This window comes from Nomia melanderi, chromosome 13 (genome assembly GCF_051020985.1).
Source record: "Nomia melanderi isolate GNS246 chromosome 13, iyNomMela1, whole genome shotgun sequence".
NCBI lineage: Eukaryota > Metazoa > Arthropoda > Insecta > Hymenoptera > Halictidae > Nomia > Nomia melanderi.
In genome coordinates this window covers 6,870,947-6,889,598 of record NC_135011.1, presented here as the reverse complement: position 1 = coordinate 6,889,598, position 18,652 = coordinate 6,870,947, and the positions used below count along the sequence as shown (strand labels likewise).

General features: G+C 40.5%; 2 protein-coding genes across 13 annotated transcripts in view; both read right to left on the bottom strand.

Moving 5' to 3' along the window:
- Rab3-GEF (Rab3 GDP-GTP exchange factor) overlaps positions 1-13,253 on the bottom strand; it is a 36,502-nt gene extending 23,249 nt beyond the window's left edge. For 7 of the 12 annotated variants that reach the window (XM_031969952.2, XM_031969953.2, XM_031969956.2 and 4 more), the window contains exons 1-13: positions 13,103-13,253; positions 8,989-9,214; positions 8,296-8,464; positions 8,039-8,204; positions 7,269-7,449; positions 6,833-6,990; positions 6,015-6,315; positions 4,891-5,220; positions 4,481-4,513; positions 3,968-4,077; positions 2,828-3,525; positions 2,201-2,439; positions 1,268-1,459 (exon numbers count right to left, since the gene is read on the bottom strand). In XM_031969952.2, coding sequence (XP_031825812.2) covers positions 1,268-1,459; positions 2,201-2,439; positions 2,828-3,525; positions 3,968-4,077; positions 4,481-4,513; positions 4,891-5,220; positions 6,015-6,315; positions 6,833-6,990; positions 7,269-7,449; positions 8,039-8,204; positions 8,296-8,464; positions 8,989-9,084 — 2,673 coding nt within the window. In that variant the 5' untranslated portion in view covers positions 9,085-9,214; positions 13,103-13,253. The remainder of the gene's footprint in view (positions 1-1,267; positions 1,460-2,200; positions 2,440-2,827; positions 3,526-3,967; positions 4,078-4,480; positions 4,514-4,890; positions 5,221-6,014; positions 6,316-6,832; positions 6,991-7,268; positions 7,450-8,038; positions 8,205-8,295; positions 8,465-8,988; positions 9,215-13,102) is intronic. The other 5 variants (XM_031969957.2, XM_076373436.1, XM_031969960.2 and 2 more) reach the window with 3 other exon arrangements.
- A 1,544-nt stretch (positions 13,254-14,797) lies between these two features.
- Positions 14,798-17,863, bottom strand: LOC143175232 (uncharacterized). The gene has a single exon (XM_076373358.1). It carries the CDS (start codon positions 17,861-17,863, stop codon positions 14,798-14,800), a length of 3,066 nt encoding a protein of 1,021 aa, XP_076229473.1.
- Between the last annotated feature and the right edge of the window lie 789 nt (positions 17,864-18,652).

Here is an 18,652-nt window from a genome sequence, read left to right as displayed (position 1 = left end):
TCTAAATTACTTTACTTGTACCAACTCTGTACAGAAGTGTTCGTGTACTTAAAAGAGAATCATATGCTCATGTTCTCAATATATGATTAATAATAACTACTTACTATTAATATTTCACATATTTCTGTTTCGAGTAATTGTGGTGATATCGTAATATTAATTCATCAGTCACAAAGAGAAATTATTATTTGACAGATCTTTAAAGGCTTTACTTCCACTGTTAATGTATCAACGACCTTAAAAGGAAGTAACATTTTTCTGTGCGATTCATGTTTTCATAGATCATCGTGTCACGTGAATTAATAATCAGCATTGTGGTGTACAGAATCAACTTCGAAACAATCACAGTACACAGACATATGGAACACAGTGAAAGTAACCAGCAGAGATAACGATTGCTCGGAACAGGGTCATGCAGATTCCGTCGGAAACTCGGAAAAGTGCATTTCAACATTAAGTAAACAGTGCCATTGTGTAAGAGACTCGTCCAGTATATCGCAGCGTGAGATGTATTCTGTGTGGTTTCACAATGCGAAAATACAGATCATGCATTCCAGATTCCCAAAGAGAGATCGACGGGAACCAACCCGGAAAAAAATGGAAGCGAGAACAAAACAATCGTGTCGAGTGAAAAAGAAAAAAAATTCAATGGGTGAACTAATTGATGGGAAACAACAAAACCTCGCTCTGACAAATTCAACGACAGTGCTTCGTATACAAGGAAGCGTTGTTTGAACATGAAAAACGAATTCTGCGTGTAATGTTAAAAATATGCGAAAGGTTCTCATGCTGGGCATGAATTTCTCTTGCAGGACTGGACACAATCCTTGTTCTCATCACATCATTAACATACACAATTCTTAATCTTAATCCATTCAAATCTCAAATTGAAAATTTTCATTTCTCAACTTCTAATTCCTCTAGAATAAATAATTAAATTCGATTCATAGGAAAAGGAAACTTTAACTCTTGAATTTTGATTTTAAACGAATAACGTTACACAGTATTTTAAGTATACCAATGTCTTTTGTTGAAAATTTAAATGTTTCATAAAGATTTATTGAACGTCTATGAGATCTATCGATAGGTCGCTTGCTTTTTGTTGAAATTGCATCCAGTCCTACGCGGCATGCACATTTCAAGTGATACAAAGTAGAGAGAGAGAGAGAGAGAAAGAGAAAAAGAGAGAGAGAGAGAGAGAGAGAGAGACGGCAATACCGACAGTGGTACACCGAGAAAGTGAGACTTGGCGTGGCGGATGACTCACAGGAACGACAAATCTACTGACACGCGAGGTCCTGTGGGAAGCGGCAGGACGTTCAGCGTCGCTGACCTGCGGAGCGGCTAATGAGGCCATGCCTACCCCGAACTGTCCTACCGAACTTTGTGCGCTCAGGATTGTGCGTGGTGTTATTGTTGATGCAGAGTCTGACTCAAAGCTACCACCCTCCTCTTTATCCTATGATCAAGTAGTCTAGTCAATGACAAGGTAGCGAGAGAGATGCTCGAAGTTTGTTCGTGTCTGCGTGTGTCTGCGTGTATGTGTGTCTAGTTCGTCGACCTTTGTTCAAACTTTGTTCGTAGGTGAACTGGAGCTGTTTCTTCGCTGCCTTAATTAGTGGCGACAAATAGTCGGATTAAGTAACAAGTCGATCGTTACTCGGTCTAAATGACATTGAACACGATGTGATGTCAGTTGGGGTACTTTCAGACGAGATATCGGTAGTCGGTGGCTTATACAGAGTGTACCAGAAATTATGGAACGATCGGATACTAAAGGATTCTACGTGCAGTATTGAGTAAAAGATGGACAATGAAACTTTTGCCAATGTCGGGTCTTGTGTTCGAGGTAATGTTCACTTTTCGATCAGCAGTATTTCGTCTGAAAGGGTCCTTGCTCTGCCAAGGATACTGTGCAGGTAGAATCAAAAAGAATTGTGTCCGTTTCTTTTAAGTTCCTTTATTACTTTATCCATTGAGATCTCTTGAAGTTCGAATGCAAACGTCAGGATCTTATAAAACAAGATTGTTCAATGATGATTTTTCTGAATCTTTTTGAATCAGCCTGCGTTTGAATTGATCAACTTACAATAACAAGAAATCTACTGATCTCCAGAAACATGTGTGAAACAGTAATAAAAAATGTTAATTCAATGGTGAAATGATTAAAGTATTGAAACTGGGGTAGATGGATACTCACGTTGGTCGATTGCGAACCTTCTTGAGTCTTTGGATTCACCTCGAACTCCGAGTCCCTATTGAAACTGGGACTGCTGAGGTCGCTGTAGCTGGAAGAGGTGCTTGGTGGACTTTCCGGCCTCACCGTGGACTCCTCTTCTACCCCTGGATATTGCAAGGAACTTGGGGGATTGTAGACCTTCTTTGGGTCCACCGATAGGGACATCGGCTGAGGCTGCGCGGCTTGCGAACAGTTATAACCTAGGAAAACAGTTAACAAAGTTAGACTTGCCCTAGAATTGACATAGACAAAACACAGAAGTCAAACTAACTCTAACACAGTTTTATTCACACCTAATCCAAACGTGGCATTAGCCTAATTCAATTCTAGGCCAATACCACATAATTCCTAGATCTATTATAAATTTCTCTATGTATTCATCTAATCCACTTCTAACTTAGTCCTAGTTAAGATCTACCCTAAATCTAACATACATTGAAGTCTATTTTTCTATCAAATCTCACCAAAATGAATAAAGACCTACATATCCTACTGAAACCAGGTTCACATTTAAGATCTAATCTACAACATTCATACAATACATCAAACCTCTAGGTATAACCTAAACCATAAACAGAAGCTACTTACTCGGTGATAAATCCGAGGACACCATTTCCGAAACAAAATCGCTCAAAGAAGAGTATGACGAGCTAGTGCTCTCAGCGCCCTCCGAATCCGATCCGCTCTCATCAGTCGGCTGGCTCTCGTGTTCTTTCATAGCCTTCAAAGCGTTCGCCAGGGAGCTACCGGAGTCCCAGACAGGGAAGAAGATCGGTTCCAGGTTCGCGGCGTACCATTTCGGCTTGTCGCCTATCTGAACCGGATCGAACACCCCCGTTTGCACCCTGAGGAACGCCACGTTGTTGGGCGTCAGGGACCATTCCGCTAGAAACTCGACCGCCTGGGTCCTCGCGAATTTATTCAGGAAATGGCTGACCCTGGGCCTTGAACGCAGGAACGAGTTGATCTGGAACGCGACCACTGGCCTGGGGTACAGCCTGAGAGTCCTGGTGTGCTCGGTGAAGTTTGCCAGCAGGTTCTGCGAGTTGAAGAAGCGTACCATTGCTACCCTGGTCGCCACGTCCACCGAGTCCACGTCGTTTCCGTAAATAAATGGATTAAACGGCGACGAGCCTTGCGACATAGGCTTCTGGGGCGACGGTGAACCAGCGGATTGAGACATCGAAGGTCGACGACCACTGGAAGTCACTGTGCCAGGTGAACTGAGTGGGCTACTTTGAGGGTAACCGTGGTGGTCCATGCTTGGCCTGTGCTTTGGAGAAATGCTGGAGATGCGAGAATTACGATAAAGATTTGTTAATTTTTATTGAAGTGTCTAACGTGTTTGTTTAGTGCTTCTCAGGCATCAACGTGTTTTGGGGAACTATTGATTTAACACTAGAGCTACTAGATAGATCAAAATGACCCATTTTGGATCTCTTTCGCAATTATGGCAAAGCACAGACGATTTTCTCAGAAATTATCGAAGAAATTGATTTAGATAAATACAAACTAGAATGTAAGGAAGACATAATAAATGTATTTTTATAAGCTTTATAGGAAAATGTAGAACAATCAATTTTACTGGTCGGTAGTTATAGTGTTAAGTAATTTCTATTTATGTGTAATCGTAAGAATACATTTCCTCGACAAACGAATTTTCATTGTTTAATTTCATATTTGGAATTGCCGGGTGATTAAGTGTTTATAAATATTCTTCCTACTGACCTCAAGGTAGACAGATGAGAGGTCATACTTTCCCTCCTGCTGGGAGCCTGCAGTGAGGTCCGCGGCGTAGTTTCCTGCGACATTGGTTGAGGTGTCATGCTAGCCATCGCCTGAAATGGAATTCTTTTTAAGAACAATGGATACGACGTACGGCAAACCTTTGCAGAGCTCGTCGTCGACGGTATTACTGAAGCAACTACACGTCTACTCGATTTAAGCGGCTACGCTTCCTATTTTTTTTCTTTTTTTTGCTTTACTCCCAAGCTTGTCCCCTTTTCGAGTGCAATATTGCCTTCCAGGACTCACTACTTATAAAGCGTGACACTACTGCACTCGACTGTAGCTACCGAATACGAAGAAAAATAATTGTAAAAAAAATATGTATATATTTATATCTATGTGTATATATAAAATATACTACTGTCATAGGCAGAGTCTTCCATGCCGCTAACTACAACACAAGGATGTCAGCTATACGCTACATGCAAAAGATGTGGTAAATGAAATATTTACACCAGAGCCGGCTTGGTCCATCAGTTGCATCGCCTGCGGAACCGAACGGAGGAGCAACGAATTAATTAAGAACTTTCAAATCACTTAGAAACGAATTAATTAATATTTTCTTTTAAAGTGTAAAGGCAACAGTGACGTACAAAAACACTTCATGACTTCTCCGACATTTTATAAATTGAATCATTTATTTTTAATTGTTTCTCTCTTCTTAAGAGCGAGAACACCTGTCGAAGTAAATAAAAATTTTATTTTATGCTTTCGAATTAGTGAATCAGTGGATTGATTTTATTGCTGGCTAGAACCCTGTCGAATTGGGGAAATTTGTTGAAAGAAAGATCTCCTGCTCGTAGTTAATATTCTGAAATTTCATTTGCAAAAATTGCCCAGAGCTGTTTCTTGTTCTTATTTACCTGCTTCAAGTGGTTCTTTAGGACGCTGCCTTCTGGTTCGGGCAACGGTGGCAATTGATCGCCCAGACCAGTCGGAGCGCTAATCTTATTGCTGTCTAGGTCCACTAGCCAAATGTCATCGGGCATTTTAAAGTTCGTTTTGTACAATAGAAAAGTAGCGGGTATTCCGATAACAAATGGTGTAGGTGCAAGCAACAACTGTTCCGCGCAGCTCATGCACGTGGGTAACAACGGTATCGCGGGGAACATATACTCCAGAGGGTAAATCATTGTGACGAACGCCATTACAGACATCGATAGGGCATTGTAGTCGCGGGATTGCAGCACGATCTGAAATCAAACACGAGAGACCGTTTAACAAGAATATATCATTTATTCGCTATTTTATTCTGACCAATCATTAACACATTGACTGTCACGAGAATTTCGAGCGTTCTGTTATGGCAATCCTTATTCCTTCGTAGTAAAGGCAAGTGGTATTAGAAATAATTAGTAATGATTTGGTAGTACAGTACACGTATTACGCTATTATCTACCTGTTTATGTTACTAAAGATTTTTGTTTGATATCAATTTTCTTATTGTAATTGTTTTCAAGCAATTTTGAAGCTCCGGTCAGTCAACGTGTTAAATGAAATATAACGAGCAGTCAAATTAATTCCTTCTTTTTTCTCTCTAGGATTTACAAGGATACATTTATTGAAATTTCGATTGACTTATATCTTAGGATACTATAAAATTAATTTACTTAATAATTCCTCGGACAGACGTTTGAATCTTTAAGAAATATGAAAGAAGAAATTAGAAATGAATCATTTTGACATAGCTGGTAGTGTTAATGTTGGTCTTCGAACCAAAGATTCTATTATATTATACGTAGTTAACGTACAATCGTTTAAATTAAAAATTTGTTAACTAAAATAGCAAATAATATAATATTCCTATATGAACAATCTAAACCAGTTTCGTAACAAGTTAATCAATCACTAAAGCGAGTACTGCCTCGTAAATTAGACCTTCATGTAAGTCATCCGAGGGAACCGTCCCTAAGCCCGAACAATTTAGTCCTATCCTTTTATTTCTCCGTTTGAGAAGTTCTCGGGGATGGTTGCGTAAGTCGCTCACCTTGTGCTCCAGAAGAATCAACGTGAGGACCTTTAGACAAATGTCAACGCCGAGAAGTTCCAGGGGTAGATGCAGAGGGAAATCAACGAGAGAGAATCTAGTGTGGTCTGGTAGAGCAAAACAGAGTGGCGGCTGCATACTTTGCGACACGATCTCGACTTCAACCCGTGTCTTTGTCGGAACGGGCACCGGGCTACTCAGCAAACGTAGGATCCAGGTCTCGATCTCACGGACGTCGTGGAGAACTATCGAAGGCGTTCCCTCGAGCACTTGTCCAGTCAGCACACTCCACACTGTGTCTCTGTTATCGTCAGTTATACAAATATTCAGTTATCGAAATATCATTACAAATTATAAATGAAATCATATAATAAGTATTACAAATTATATTTCATTACAAATTATAAATGAAATCATATAATAAGTAATACAAATTATATATCATTACAAATTATAAACGAAATCATATAATAAGTATTACAAATTATATATTATTACAAATTATAAATGAAATCATATAATAAATATTACAAATGATATATCGTTACAAAAATTAAATTATCAATAGAACAGAAAATGAGAAGAAGTGATGTTCATAAAGACACCGAGTATCTAGATTAAAGATTAAATCTTTCAATTATAACGTTGTCTATGGAATGTTCTGTTGATCCTTGATGCAGTTAAGTATGATTGTGTTGTAAAGAGATCTCGAGTAATTAAATTGAATTAAATTCACTCTTGGTGCGATCGAGTAAGGATTTGAAAATCTGATTTAAATTTTAATAAAATCGACTCGATTTTACGATTCACTGATGTACCTGTTCGTCTGCCTCGAAGCCCCCACTCTTTGAGGAGAAGAGCTCTCGTTGCACGCGTCGATGAGCTTCTTTAGAACAAAAAGACATTCCCGGAACATCGAGAAGAAAGGGTGATGGGAGATGATGCAGAGTGACGTTAGGGAGTGGTTCCGTATTCTCTGAAAGGACATCGTATCGATTCATCACCGTTTCATTGGCAGCGTATAGCTACGAATCTATATAACCCTTTTCGACCCACATTAATAGTAAAAATCACATCGAAGTTCTATCTTCCCATATTTTTCGGTAAAGAAACAATTCGATCTACATTAATCCTATAACAGTAAATACTGTTTTGAAATTGAAAATCCTTTTTTTCAGGTGAATGTATAAAGTGAAATTTTGTAGAACATAAAGAGATTAACAATGAATAATTTACAACTGTGTGACAGTATACCTGTCGTCTGCGCGATGCACACGGCGACGGAGAATGACTTCCACCGCTCTCGCTGTCTCCACTCGGCGCAGTGATCCCTAATCTCGGTGCATTTGGTATGTGAGGAGTGTCTGAGTCCCTTCTGCTGCTCGGGCATTCTTTCTCTGAGTCGCTAGGACCTACCGCACTGCTCCTATAGTCGCTATAAATAATAGCTAGAGATAACAGTCTCATAATCGATACAGAACAATCGTGTCAGTTTTCGCGAAAGAGAACGAAGAGATTATCTCAACCTCGAAGCTTTCTTATCATGTTCCTTTCGTAGTCTTTCGTTTTAATTAACCGCTTGTCTCCTAAGGTAGATCGAGATGAATCGGATCAGAGGGTGAATAGATTAAACAAAGATTCCTGGCATTTATTCCATCGGAAATTATATTCCTCTCTTGTGCCTTGTTTCGCAAATAATTAAAAAACTCTTAATAAATTTTTAACTTAATTCTTTTTATTATTAACCATTAAGTAGTTTCATTTCTTCAGTGTCAAAGAGAAGACAAGATTCGCCGTGGTCTACTGTAATCTCCTTTGTGATTATATTACGATGTTATCATTGTCTAGTTGGAAACGTCTTTTTATTCATAATTTCTCGACAAAGGGTTAACGATGAATGACTAAAAAGCAGTTGTAAAACCTTTCAATCCCAGTGAGTTACAATGAAAGAACTTGAAGCCTTAACTCTTTTATTCACTTGCACCCTTACGAAACGGAATAATGAATGATGTGTTATATTTCACCTAGAAAAGGCAGAATCCGTGCTCTTTTCCATGCTTTTCCTCCAGCTCTCCCTCCTGAATGTAGTATTGTATTTATCCCTTCTGCCGGACGTGCCAACCCCAGCCGCCACTCCCGCCCTTTCTATCGGCCGATAGAAATTCACGCAGATTCCGTATCGTGTTTTACCTGCAATTTCGTCGGACAGTTTTTATCGTTCTCGTTCCAGTCAACGGATGAATGATCGAACATTTTTTCGGAATAAAATAGAATTGCATACTGGAATCTTTGTCCGTCAGGGTGAACGTGAAAGTAGTGGCCTCTCGTAAGGCTGTGCGTTTAGGGCCCACGCTGGTGCAACCCTCGGGCTGACAGAAGTAGACCATGTCCAGGGGCAGTGGAAAATCTTTGTGATCTTCCACTGGGTACCTTCGCAACAATTCTGGAACCTTTAACCCATCAAGAAACATTAAATGCTTGTCCACCCTATAACTTTCTATCCATTCAAATCGAACAAGCTCATTAATTTGAATCAACTATTTCCAATGAACGTGGATTTAATCTAATTCCTATATCTTTCTATCCATCCAAGGGAAATAATAATTTTATAATAATAATTACAATAACGAATTGATGACAATCAAAATAATAATACGAATTTATTATAATTTCCGTTTTAACATTAAAACTACTAGATAGGTCAAACTGACCCATTCTAGAATTTTTAGTTCTTTTAGGCTTTTGCGAAAAATTGTAAAATAAATTTATATATTTGTATGATACAACAATAGAAGACTCATTAAATCTTGAGAAATATATTGCGCTAATTTTGATAGAAACTTAATAAGTCACTCTAATTGCTTGGCGGCGTTAGTGTTCATTCTGACCTGTATCTTCAATGAATACAGGAAAAATTCCGTTAACAATTTTCCTGCTAGTGACACGTTAACAAAGAAACATGTGAAAAAGGCACCTGCACAGGCTGGCGAGAGACTGACGGCAATCTGGCCCCCACAATGGCGAGATAATCCACCAAGCGGGGGCACAGATATTTCTTCTGCGTATCCATGGCTGTAATTTACAGCTCTGTCACCGTTTTGTGCAGCTGTTCCCAGTCATCCGCGCCGACGACGGACTTCTGTCAGGATCGCCACCTGATCGAATCATGGCTGTAGCATTCTCCGTTCGGTCTTCCGCATCTGGAATCACGGCAATCGATACGCGGGATGTTACACTCGATTCGCTAAAATTAGACCGGCTTAATTAATTCTGTATTATTCTACGTCACGCAGTCTCGACAATGTGGCAGACGATATTGATCATTCCTGCCACTTCGATTCGGCACATAGGAGAATGGTACTCCGTTCCTTTCAGCGTCGCTTTCTTTCCTTTTTCAAAGCGACCTTACGGGCATGTGGGCGCGAAACATTTCAAATATTGATTGGTTTACGTGTGGAAAGGTGAATGAAGGGTTGAATGTACATATTTATATTTAGGAGGGTGAAAATGTCACCAATTGTTACGAGCTTCGGAGTTAATTATAGATTCTTAGCACGAAAAAAGACTGGTGGTTTGTTTAGCGTGTATTAAACCCACATAGCGTTCGTTGGTTCGAAGTTTTAATTAAAAATGAAGTTTTAGTGGAGGGTATTATTCTTTAATAAGTAGATGAATATATTCTTGTCGCGGTTTATTAAATGAGGATCGTACGAAGTGTTCAGTTCACTATGATAATCAGTGAAGTCCATGATTTGATTACCGGCCACTTTCATCCCAAATAGAATTGAAAAATTCGCATGCGTTACCGGGAAAGTTCAATCGCAGTAAAAGTCTGATTGACTTACAAAAATGTTAATCAACGCCGAGAGTAATGGCGCGTAAAATAGTTTGAAGCACGAATCTCATTGATTTCTCGAGACTCGTGACCTATATCGAGTTGTCTAGAATCGCAAAAAGGGTTGAATGCCGCGCAGAATTTAAGCTGATTCAACCGCATCGGAAAACGTTTCGTTGCAAGTCCTGCAATCTCACCCTAAGAAATATTAACTTCTCGGAATCAAATTCAATCGAATTACTAAATCATGCATACACTTTTGCATTCGTCAATCTCCAAAAATTAATGTCACTCTTCAATAGCAACCTTTCTAATTTCATCCCTTGAGATACTCATTTTAATTTCACGCATTCATTAAGTCATTTCTATTCGGAGAATATAAGATAATTCTTAAAACAAGTGTCGTTTAGTTCTTTCAAGTCCGAATTGAATATTATTTTTCTATTATTAATTACAATGCTTCCAAATAAACGTAGACATATAATAAGTGTAGAACTTTCCTCCTTTTCTAATGAATTATCTGCAATAAAACATCTCTGTTAAGCGCAATTAGGAAAGAAATCATAGAGCAAAGGGTTAAAATGGCAATTCTAACTATAAAATTTTACATATTCCGATAATCTTAGAAGCGAACCAATGACCACTGGAAGAACGAAACGGGGTCCCCGAAACGAAAATTCGTAATCGATGAGACCGCGAGCAGTACGCGCGTCCCGGAAAGGCCCGTGTGCGTTTGCGCGGGGTGTCGGACACGCTCTAACCGCCGGAAACCTTTTCCTCGATTTCCCCCTAACCGAATAAGGTTGGTCTCGACCCTATCCCGATCTTTCGTTTCCCCTTCACGAAAACGTGGCGACTTCTGAACGGAACGACGCGGGGAAACGTGGCACGCATCGTTCTCAGGCCGACGGCGACCCGTTTCCGGCTCGTTTCGTTGTTCGCCGACGCGATAAAACGCGAAGCGCGATACCGAAGGTCGCCGATTTTAAGTTTAATATTATTCGCGTAAAATATGTTCTCCATTCTTTCGTTCCGGATTATTGTTGTTTCTTTAACTCCTTGCATTACGATATCTTTCGCAACGAGACTCGACTATTGTCTTATTTTATAGTTCATAATTCATTAGAAAATAAAATTCTACGTTTATTCTAGGCCTTTCTTTTCTGGAACATTACAATTGGTAATGAGAAGGTAATATTCGGTTTGAACTTGAAACAATCAAGTGACATGCATCATTGTTAAGTTGTAAACTCCTCGTCACGAATCTGATACGGTTATTTTAGGGCAAGAGATTAATCTTGGCTGATTTTAGAAATTGTTGCCAATAGATTGTAGATTGTGTGGGTTTACGGGTATGAGAAGAAATGAGAGTAAATCGAAGAACGTGGGTGAGATTGTCACATTATTTTGACACGTTAGATCAGAGTTGTTTATTATATCCTCGTTATGACTGTAATCTTTGTAATTTATTCTTTCAACTCGGAATTAGGGGGAATTATATCTGGATCGTGTTTAATAACGCCGTTTACTTGGTAAACCTCGCCCTTGCACGCGACATTTACTATGTTAATACTTCGTTTACGTCATTTATTATCTAATTAGTTTATGCTTTCGTTTCCTCGTTCCTTTTATTTTTAGATTTTGTTGTCTGACTTACGGTACTGTTTTATTATTCTTCTGTAGTTTCTTTGGGAAACATTTTTATTCTGTTTCAGATAGCGAAGACATTAAAGACTCTAAAATAAAAACACTGTCCTTCTTTTGATCGAATGAAGTCATTAGTGAAAAGAGATGTATTAATACCTTGTATTGCGATGATAGAAAGGTCTCTTCAAAATATTTTTTTTTACGAGCAGTGAAAGTAATCGAATTTTTCATTTCTTGTGTATATTATCGTATAAAGTAATTAAATGATGAAATATTCTGGTTTTGAAGACTATTGTCACGATAGACGTAATGCAATGAACGATGAAATGAAGCTAACGCTCGATATCGCTCCACAATTCGTCAGGGTAGGAGATCTCATTGATCGCCGATAATTGCGTTACTCTACTCAACAGTTAGCAGATTCCCCTTCCCTGAACCTTCAACCCATTGAAGAAGGAGAAGTTAACGATATTATAATGACGCAAAAGACATTTACTCTTATATTCTGAACCCTAAAAATACAGTTCCAAGCCGCTAAATTTTAAACAAAAAGGACTGACAGACAAAATTAAAGCATACACCTGCAGCATTAATCAATTTTAAACTAAATGGAAAACATCAATTTACCTCATTCCCGTTATTTCACAAAGAAAATGATAAAGAACATTTTCTAAGTTTCTTATGTTAAATTGGAACCGAAATCAAATTCTAATAATTTAGACAACACTCCTGAATCATGTAAAAGACCAACAGACTCATATTTCAGGACACTGCTCCAAAAAATCTAATAACACAAGCCAGAATCAATTGACAATGGAACTAATAACGAATTCCAATTTCCATCAAACCAGTAAAACCACCTCTGAAAACGTACAAACTGAATTGCACACTGTAATGGAATCACCCACAATCAGAAGACACTATTAAACAGGAGTAATGTTAATCCAAATTCATAAGTCGTTAAGCCTCTGTGGTCCCAATGTCAAACGCGATCTCCCGCTCCGAAGGAGTGGCCAAATCTCCGTCCATCACTGCACACTTCCTCCTAAAACCACATTCGTCCGGGAAAAACCGAAAACTTGGAACAATCCAATCCCCCAAGACTCTGTACTCCATTAACCAAAGAATTGCAACACCGAACGCAAGACTAGCTCGCTACGCTCATTCAGAACCCACCCTCGAACACCCCCAAATCAATTCCAGCCTTAATCTCCCCAAAACAATCTTCCAAAACCACCCACCAACGATAAACACAGAAATCTTAAAGGGAAATCATGGGATTGAACAGAGGATCTCGTCGTCTAGCATGTCAGTAGCCAAACTCACCCAAACCTCGTCTTGACTGATCTGCGACGGACTCGAGCACGAATTCCCGTCAAGGAAAATGTCTTATCAAAGAACAATTTCTCGTCGGTTACCAACGATTTCACACGCGAATGCACGGAAACGAAGAGAAACGCGTACGTGGGCAATCGAAGCTCTACAACGTCATCGGTGTCCTCGAATGGTGAATAATGATTTTCAACGGTAGATGGGGGATGAAAAGGGGAGAGCCTCATGTAGCATGAGGATTGTAATCTTTTCGTGCCAGGCATGGGGGACTTACGTGTCGTTAGAGGTGGATGGAGGCCGTGTCTGCGAAGAATCGCCACTTCGCCGTCATAGGAAAGCCACGAGCCCGGTCCGTATCGGCCAACTGGCGATACCACACTGGCGATCGTTCGCCGAAGAGCTACTAGGCAGGCGTGCGACCAGGGGCGGCACTTGCGTTGTAAAAGGGACATCGGTTGCCCTGAACCGATAACGAGCCCGGATCTAGGCATGCCGGTTCTTTCGAACGGGTCAGTTGCTGATAGGCTTTATTTGTTTATTTAACACTAGATTTAGGGAACGCGACGATTTCACGAATATCGAATTGTACAAACGCTATTTGCCAAACGATTCAATAGAGTTCGACGCTATTACGTACGTAAGCTTATGTTTTAACCCTTTGCACTCGGAAGTTTTTCAATAGAAATATTTTAATATTCTCTAATGAGATAAAGATATTTTGTGAAACTGACTCGAAGCGAACTCGCATGTACATTGAAGAACAAAGCTAGTTTATTTCAATATTTCTCAAATTGACGCGTTATAGAAGGTATAATATTAAATATCGAATTTTATAATTTTACTGTATGAAATCAAGTGCTGAGTGAGAGTCACCTCTCGAGTGCAAAGGATTAATCTTCCAAACTCCGATTGACAAGATCTACATGAATGAGCATCGATTTTTTTAGGAATATTAAGACAAGCTGCATAATAATCGTCCGTAAACTTAATGTTAACACTAAAATAAATAGGTCAGGGTTACCTATTCCTCATTTCTTCTTTTACGATTACTGAGATGATGTCGTGTACCTTGTTTTCCACCGACTATGTTCGGTAGTTAAACTAGTACTTCGCACGCCGAATTAACTTTGTGCGAATTTTTAGGTTTGTGAAGTGGACTGTATTTACTTGTGAAAATCAGTGTAGTGACTCGAAATATGTTCGATGCTCTCTATTTGCTTGTTGACTATTTGTTTTCAACTATGATTCTCGACTCTCTATTCTCGACTCGCTATTCTTCACTCGCTAATCTCGACTCCCTATTCTCGACTCCTTAATCTCGACTCACTGGGCCTCCCAGAATCGTCTTCGACGACACCTCCGCAATGTCGTCTTCACGGGGGTGAAGACGTTCTGGTTGGCCCCTTTCGATCTGAAAATGGTTGTGGAAGGGAGACACAATCCCTTCCCTTCTAGTCTTCCTAGTTGCTAAAGTTAATAACTAATTCGTCCCGTTTGCAATCGCCGACCGTGGCAGGTAAAAAGCAAGAAACGCTTGGCCTTAGAAACACATGCTAACGGACGGGCAAGAGAGTTAAAAATACTGGTGACTGGACACCAGATGTAAACAATAGGCAAAGAAAATCTACAGCAATAATCGCGGGCCTTATGGGTTCAGGGATTTATGGCTGCCACGGTCCCTTCTCGTAATACCGTAAAGACGATTGCAAGTTGTGAACGGGACGAAGGCTCCTATTATTTCGAAAAAACTACCAAATGTACAATAAGCCGTAGCAAACATAAAAGGTGTATACAAACTAAAAAGTACGATGGTTCTAAGGGGTCGGAGGAAACGTTAAGGCTGTAAGTGGCCTTAACATACCGCCCCCCTTGAACGGTTCCGTTCAACATGTCTAAACTATTACATTAAACCGTGAAGTCTGGAGAGTGCATAATCATAAAAAACTAACTTATATCTATACACAAAGGCCTATACGTATATACAATGAACTATAGATGCTACGCTCAGTCTATCGGTAGTGGCGCAAGTCCTTTTACACTCCGTTTGTACCCTCCTAGCGGTGTCTTCACAGTCACCACACGGATAATCTTGTCGTCCCCTGGATGTACCTCCAAGATTCGGCCCAATTCTCACTGCAACGGTGGAAGGTTGTCCTCTCGTATGAGTACCAGTGTCCCTTCCTGAATACCTGCACCTTTGAGTATGTTGCCACAATGACAGCCTTTTGATATGCACATCTGTCCACTCATATTCCGGTAGGGTTCGTAACGAATCACCAATTAGGAAGTGTGCAGGTGTTAGTGCGATATAGTCATTAAGATTAGAGGATAGGGGTGTTAGTGGTCGGGATTTTAAGATAGCCTCGATCTCGATCATTATGGTGTTCAATTGTTCGTACGTGAACAGTGCGTCTCCGATCGTACCCTTTAAATGTCTTTTAAAAGCCTTCACCGCGGCTTCCCATAGGCCCCCAAAATGAGGCGAACGGGGTGGAGAGAACGACCAGTTGACTCCTTCATCGGTTAAGTACCGTTTTAATTTTCCCTTGTGTTCTTCCGAATTTGCGAATGCGGTCAGTTCCCTTATTTCATTATTCGCGCCTATAAAATTGCTCCCGTTATCTGAATATATGCTTCGAGATCTCCCTCTTCTCGCGAAAAATCGTTTGATAGCAGCTATACATGCCTCCGTGGTGAGGTTTGTGACTAATTCTAAATGGGTTGCCTTTGTGGCAAAGCATACAAACACTACAACGTATCCCTTGACTCTATTTATATTTGTGTGTTTCCGTTCCTTTAGAAAGAATGGTCCGCAATAATCGACTCCCTTTATTACCGCGTGGTGCGGCAGGTAGAAACCCTCGGTGAGCTCGTCTCCGCTGACCTGTGTCATGTGCCCTAACCGTTCGTAATCCTTTAAAAATTCCCGATATCCTGTTAACAGTTCCTGATTGGAATGTAATTTCCGTTCTAAAGCATAAAATCCCTTTAGCGCTATCTCTCGCGAACTCCCTAACCGTTGTTTATTTTTTATGTTGAACGGTAATCTTACGCAATATCGTCCGTCTGCATCTCGTATTGTACCCTGTTTAAATGAAATTTCCGCGGCCCTTTCTTCTTCTGATAAATACGATTTCTCCGCGACTTCTTCTATCTTCCGGAATTTGTTTAACGTTTTATCTAAACTCGACGTAACAAGGAACGATTTTACTGATGGGTTCTTATATGCGGGTTGCAAATCTGTTTTGCCGGTAACTATCCATCCTAACCTAGTTTTCTGCAATATGATACTGTTGTTATTTAATTTAATTTGTCCAATGCTTAATAGGCTGAAGAACAATGTATTGCCTAATAACGCGTCTATCTTCCCTGGCTTATGGAATTCCGGATCTGCTAACGCGATGTTTTGCGGTAGTTGGATAGCGGTTCTGTTTACTTGTCGAGATGGTAGTAATCCGGTAATCGAGGGTACAGCAATCATCGATATCGGACTGGAAAAATTACTATTCCGCGCCTTGACTATTGTTTTTACACTATATTGTGCCCTGGTCGCCTGCTGACCTAAACCTGATAGCGTTAAATTTACGTTATGCTTACATAATTGCAATTTTTCGGCTAGTTCACTGGTTATAAAATGCGTCTGAGATCCCCCGTCTAATAAAACGCGGCACTCGTGTTCCTTGTTGAATTTGTCCAATATTTTAATCCGCGCTGTACCAAGCAATATTTCTGAATCACATGTGACCGTTAACGCAGTTGCATTGGCTCCCGCGTTTGTTATTTGAGCTTCTACTTGGGTGTTACTAGTGTTCATATTGACCCGGTGTTCGTTATTAAAATGTAATAATGTATTGTGCCTTTGATTGCATTTCCTGCACCCGTTTGCTTGGCACGTGGCGACTAAATGTCCAGTTCGGAAGCAATTAAGACATAATTTATTCCGTTTTATCACCTCTAATCTATCCCGAATTGAAGCTTGCAAAAAATGTTTACAATAGTAAATTTCGTGGTTCTCGTTACACATGACGCACTTAGTATTTGTCGTCGCTACGTGAATGTACCCCCTTGCATTAACTTTGTTTCGTAGCGGACGCTCTTGATACGGAACCCGTTTCATTGTGTTAGAAAATTCCGCTTCAATCTCCTCGCCACGCGCTTGTTTGTTTACAAAACTAACTAATTGTTCGAATGTCGGCATCTCATCATTTTCTAAAGTGCGTTCCCATCCGCGTCGAGTATTTTTGTCTAGCTTTTTTCCTATCAAATAAACTAATATCTCGTCCCATTGTTCTACGGGCTGACCTAGAGTGGCGAGTGCATTTACATGCATTTGAGCCTGTTCCGCCAATGATCTGAGGCTCGAGGGTGCATCGCGAGTTACTTCTGGTAATTCAAATAACGTTTTCAAATGCGACTGTACGATTTGTCGCGGTCTGTTGCATCGCCTTTGTAACAAGTCCCAAGCGACCCGGTAGTTCGGTTCTGACGCGTTTAATGAGGTAATTATCGACGCAATTTCTCCGCGAAGTGCATTTTTCAATAGATGGAATTTTTGTACCGCAGGTAAGTCTAAATTGTCGTGGACCAATGTTTTAAAGGTATCATGGAAACTGTGCCATTCAATGGGATTACCGTCGTATGGTTTTATCTCTATTTTTGGTAGAAGGGTACTTTCTTGCCTTACCGTTACGGTATTTGGCGAGTCTGTGGATCTACCTGTGCTGGCTAAATTACTAGGGGTTTGTAATCTCTCAATTCGGCGGTTTAGGAGGCTACTTATCTTAAAATAGTTTCGTTCGAACTGTTCTCTTTCCGAATCGTGATCGGAAACCTCGTCCTCTAACTCTATGCTTGACTGAACATTTTCAAAGCTTGTATTTAACTCTATCACCTTTTCCTTGCGAATTTGTAATTCATGAATGTCAAACTGATCGTCCTCACCCAGATATGTTTCTATCCGCGTAAGTTGCCCTTTAATTGTGGCTCGTTGTCTCTTAAGACCCTTTAATTGAGCTGTCTCAGGTACGTTCGTCATATTGCGATAATTGAACAACTAATGGAATCGAGATCGCGACTGGTCAATAAGGAACAATGTGTGAAGGAGTGGTGATTTCTAGACTCACCCTACAGGCGTCTGAGCTTCTAAATAGTGCTACTGCTGCGAATCCTTGAGACTGCTGCGATGCCTTGATGCTGCTGCGATGCCTTGATGCTGCTGCGATGCCTTGATGCTGCTGCGATGCCTTGATGCTGCTGCGCTGCCTTGATGTTGCTGCGCTGCCTTGATGTTGCTGCGCTGCCTTGATGTTGCTGCGATGCCTTGATGCTGCTGCGCTGCCTTGATGCTGCTGCGATGCCTTGATGCTGCTGCGATGCCTTGATGTATCCGCTGTCCGACGGCTGCTTCCCCGGTTGAGGCGTCCAAATCTGGCTGCTTCCTCAGTTGAGGTGTCCGATACGGCTGCTTACGAATAGCTCAGCTTCACCGGCGACGTATTATCCTACGGTGATGCTGTTGATCTGCCCTCTCCAAAGTGAGGCTAAGATCCCAATATATGAACTGCCTTTCTGCTGCACTACAAGCTCTATACTTGCTAACAATTGTCAATGATGTCCAAGGAGGATGTACTAATTACAATTGAGTCACTCCTCGGTAGTCACTACACTGCTCTATGTTTCTATATTTGCCGAAAGATCCGGCTCGAAGGACCAAATGTCGTGTACCTTGTTTTCCACCGACTATGTTCGGTAGTTAAACTAGTACTTCGCACGCCGAATTAACTTTGTGCGAATTTTTAGGTTTGTGAAGTGGACTGTATTTACT

Coding starts and splice junctions, on each gene's coding strand:
- LOC143175232 (XM_076373358.1), bottom strand. CDS start 17,863: ATGACGAACGTACCTGAGACAGCTCAATTAAAGGGTCTTAAGAGACAA.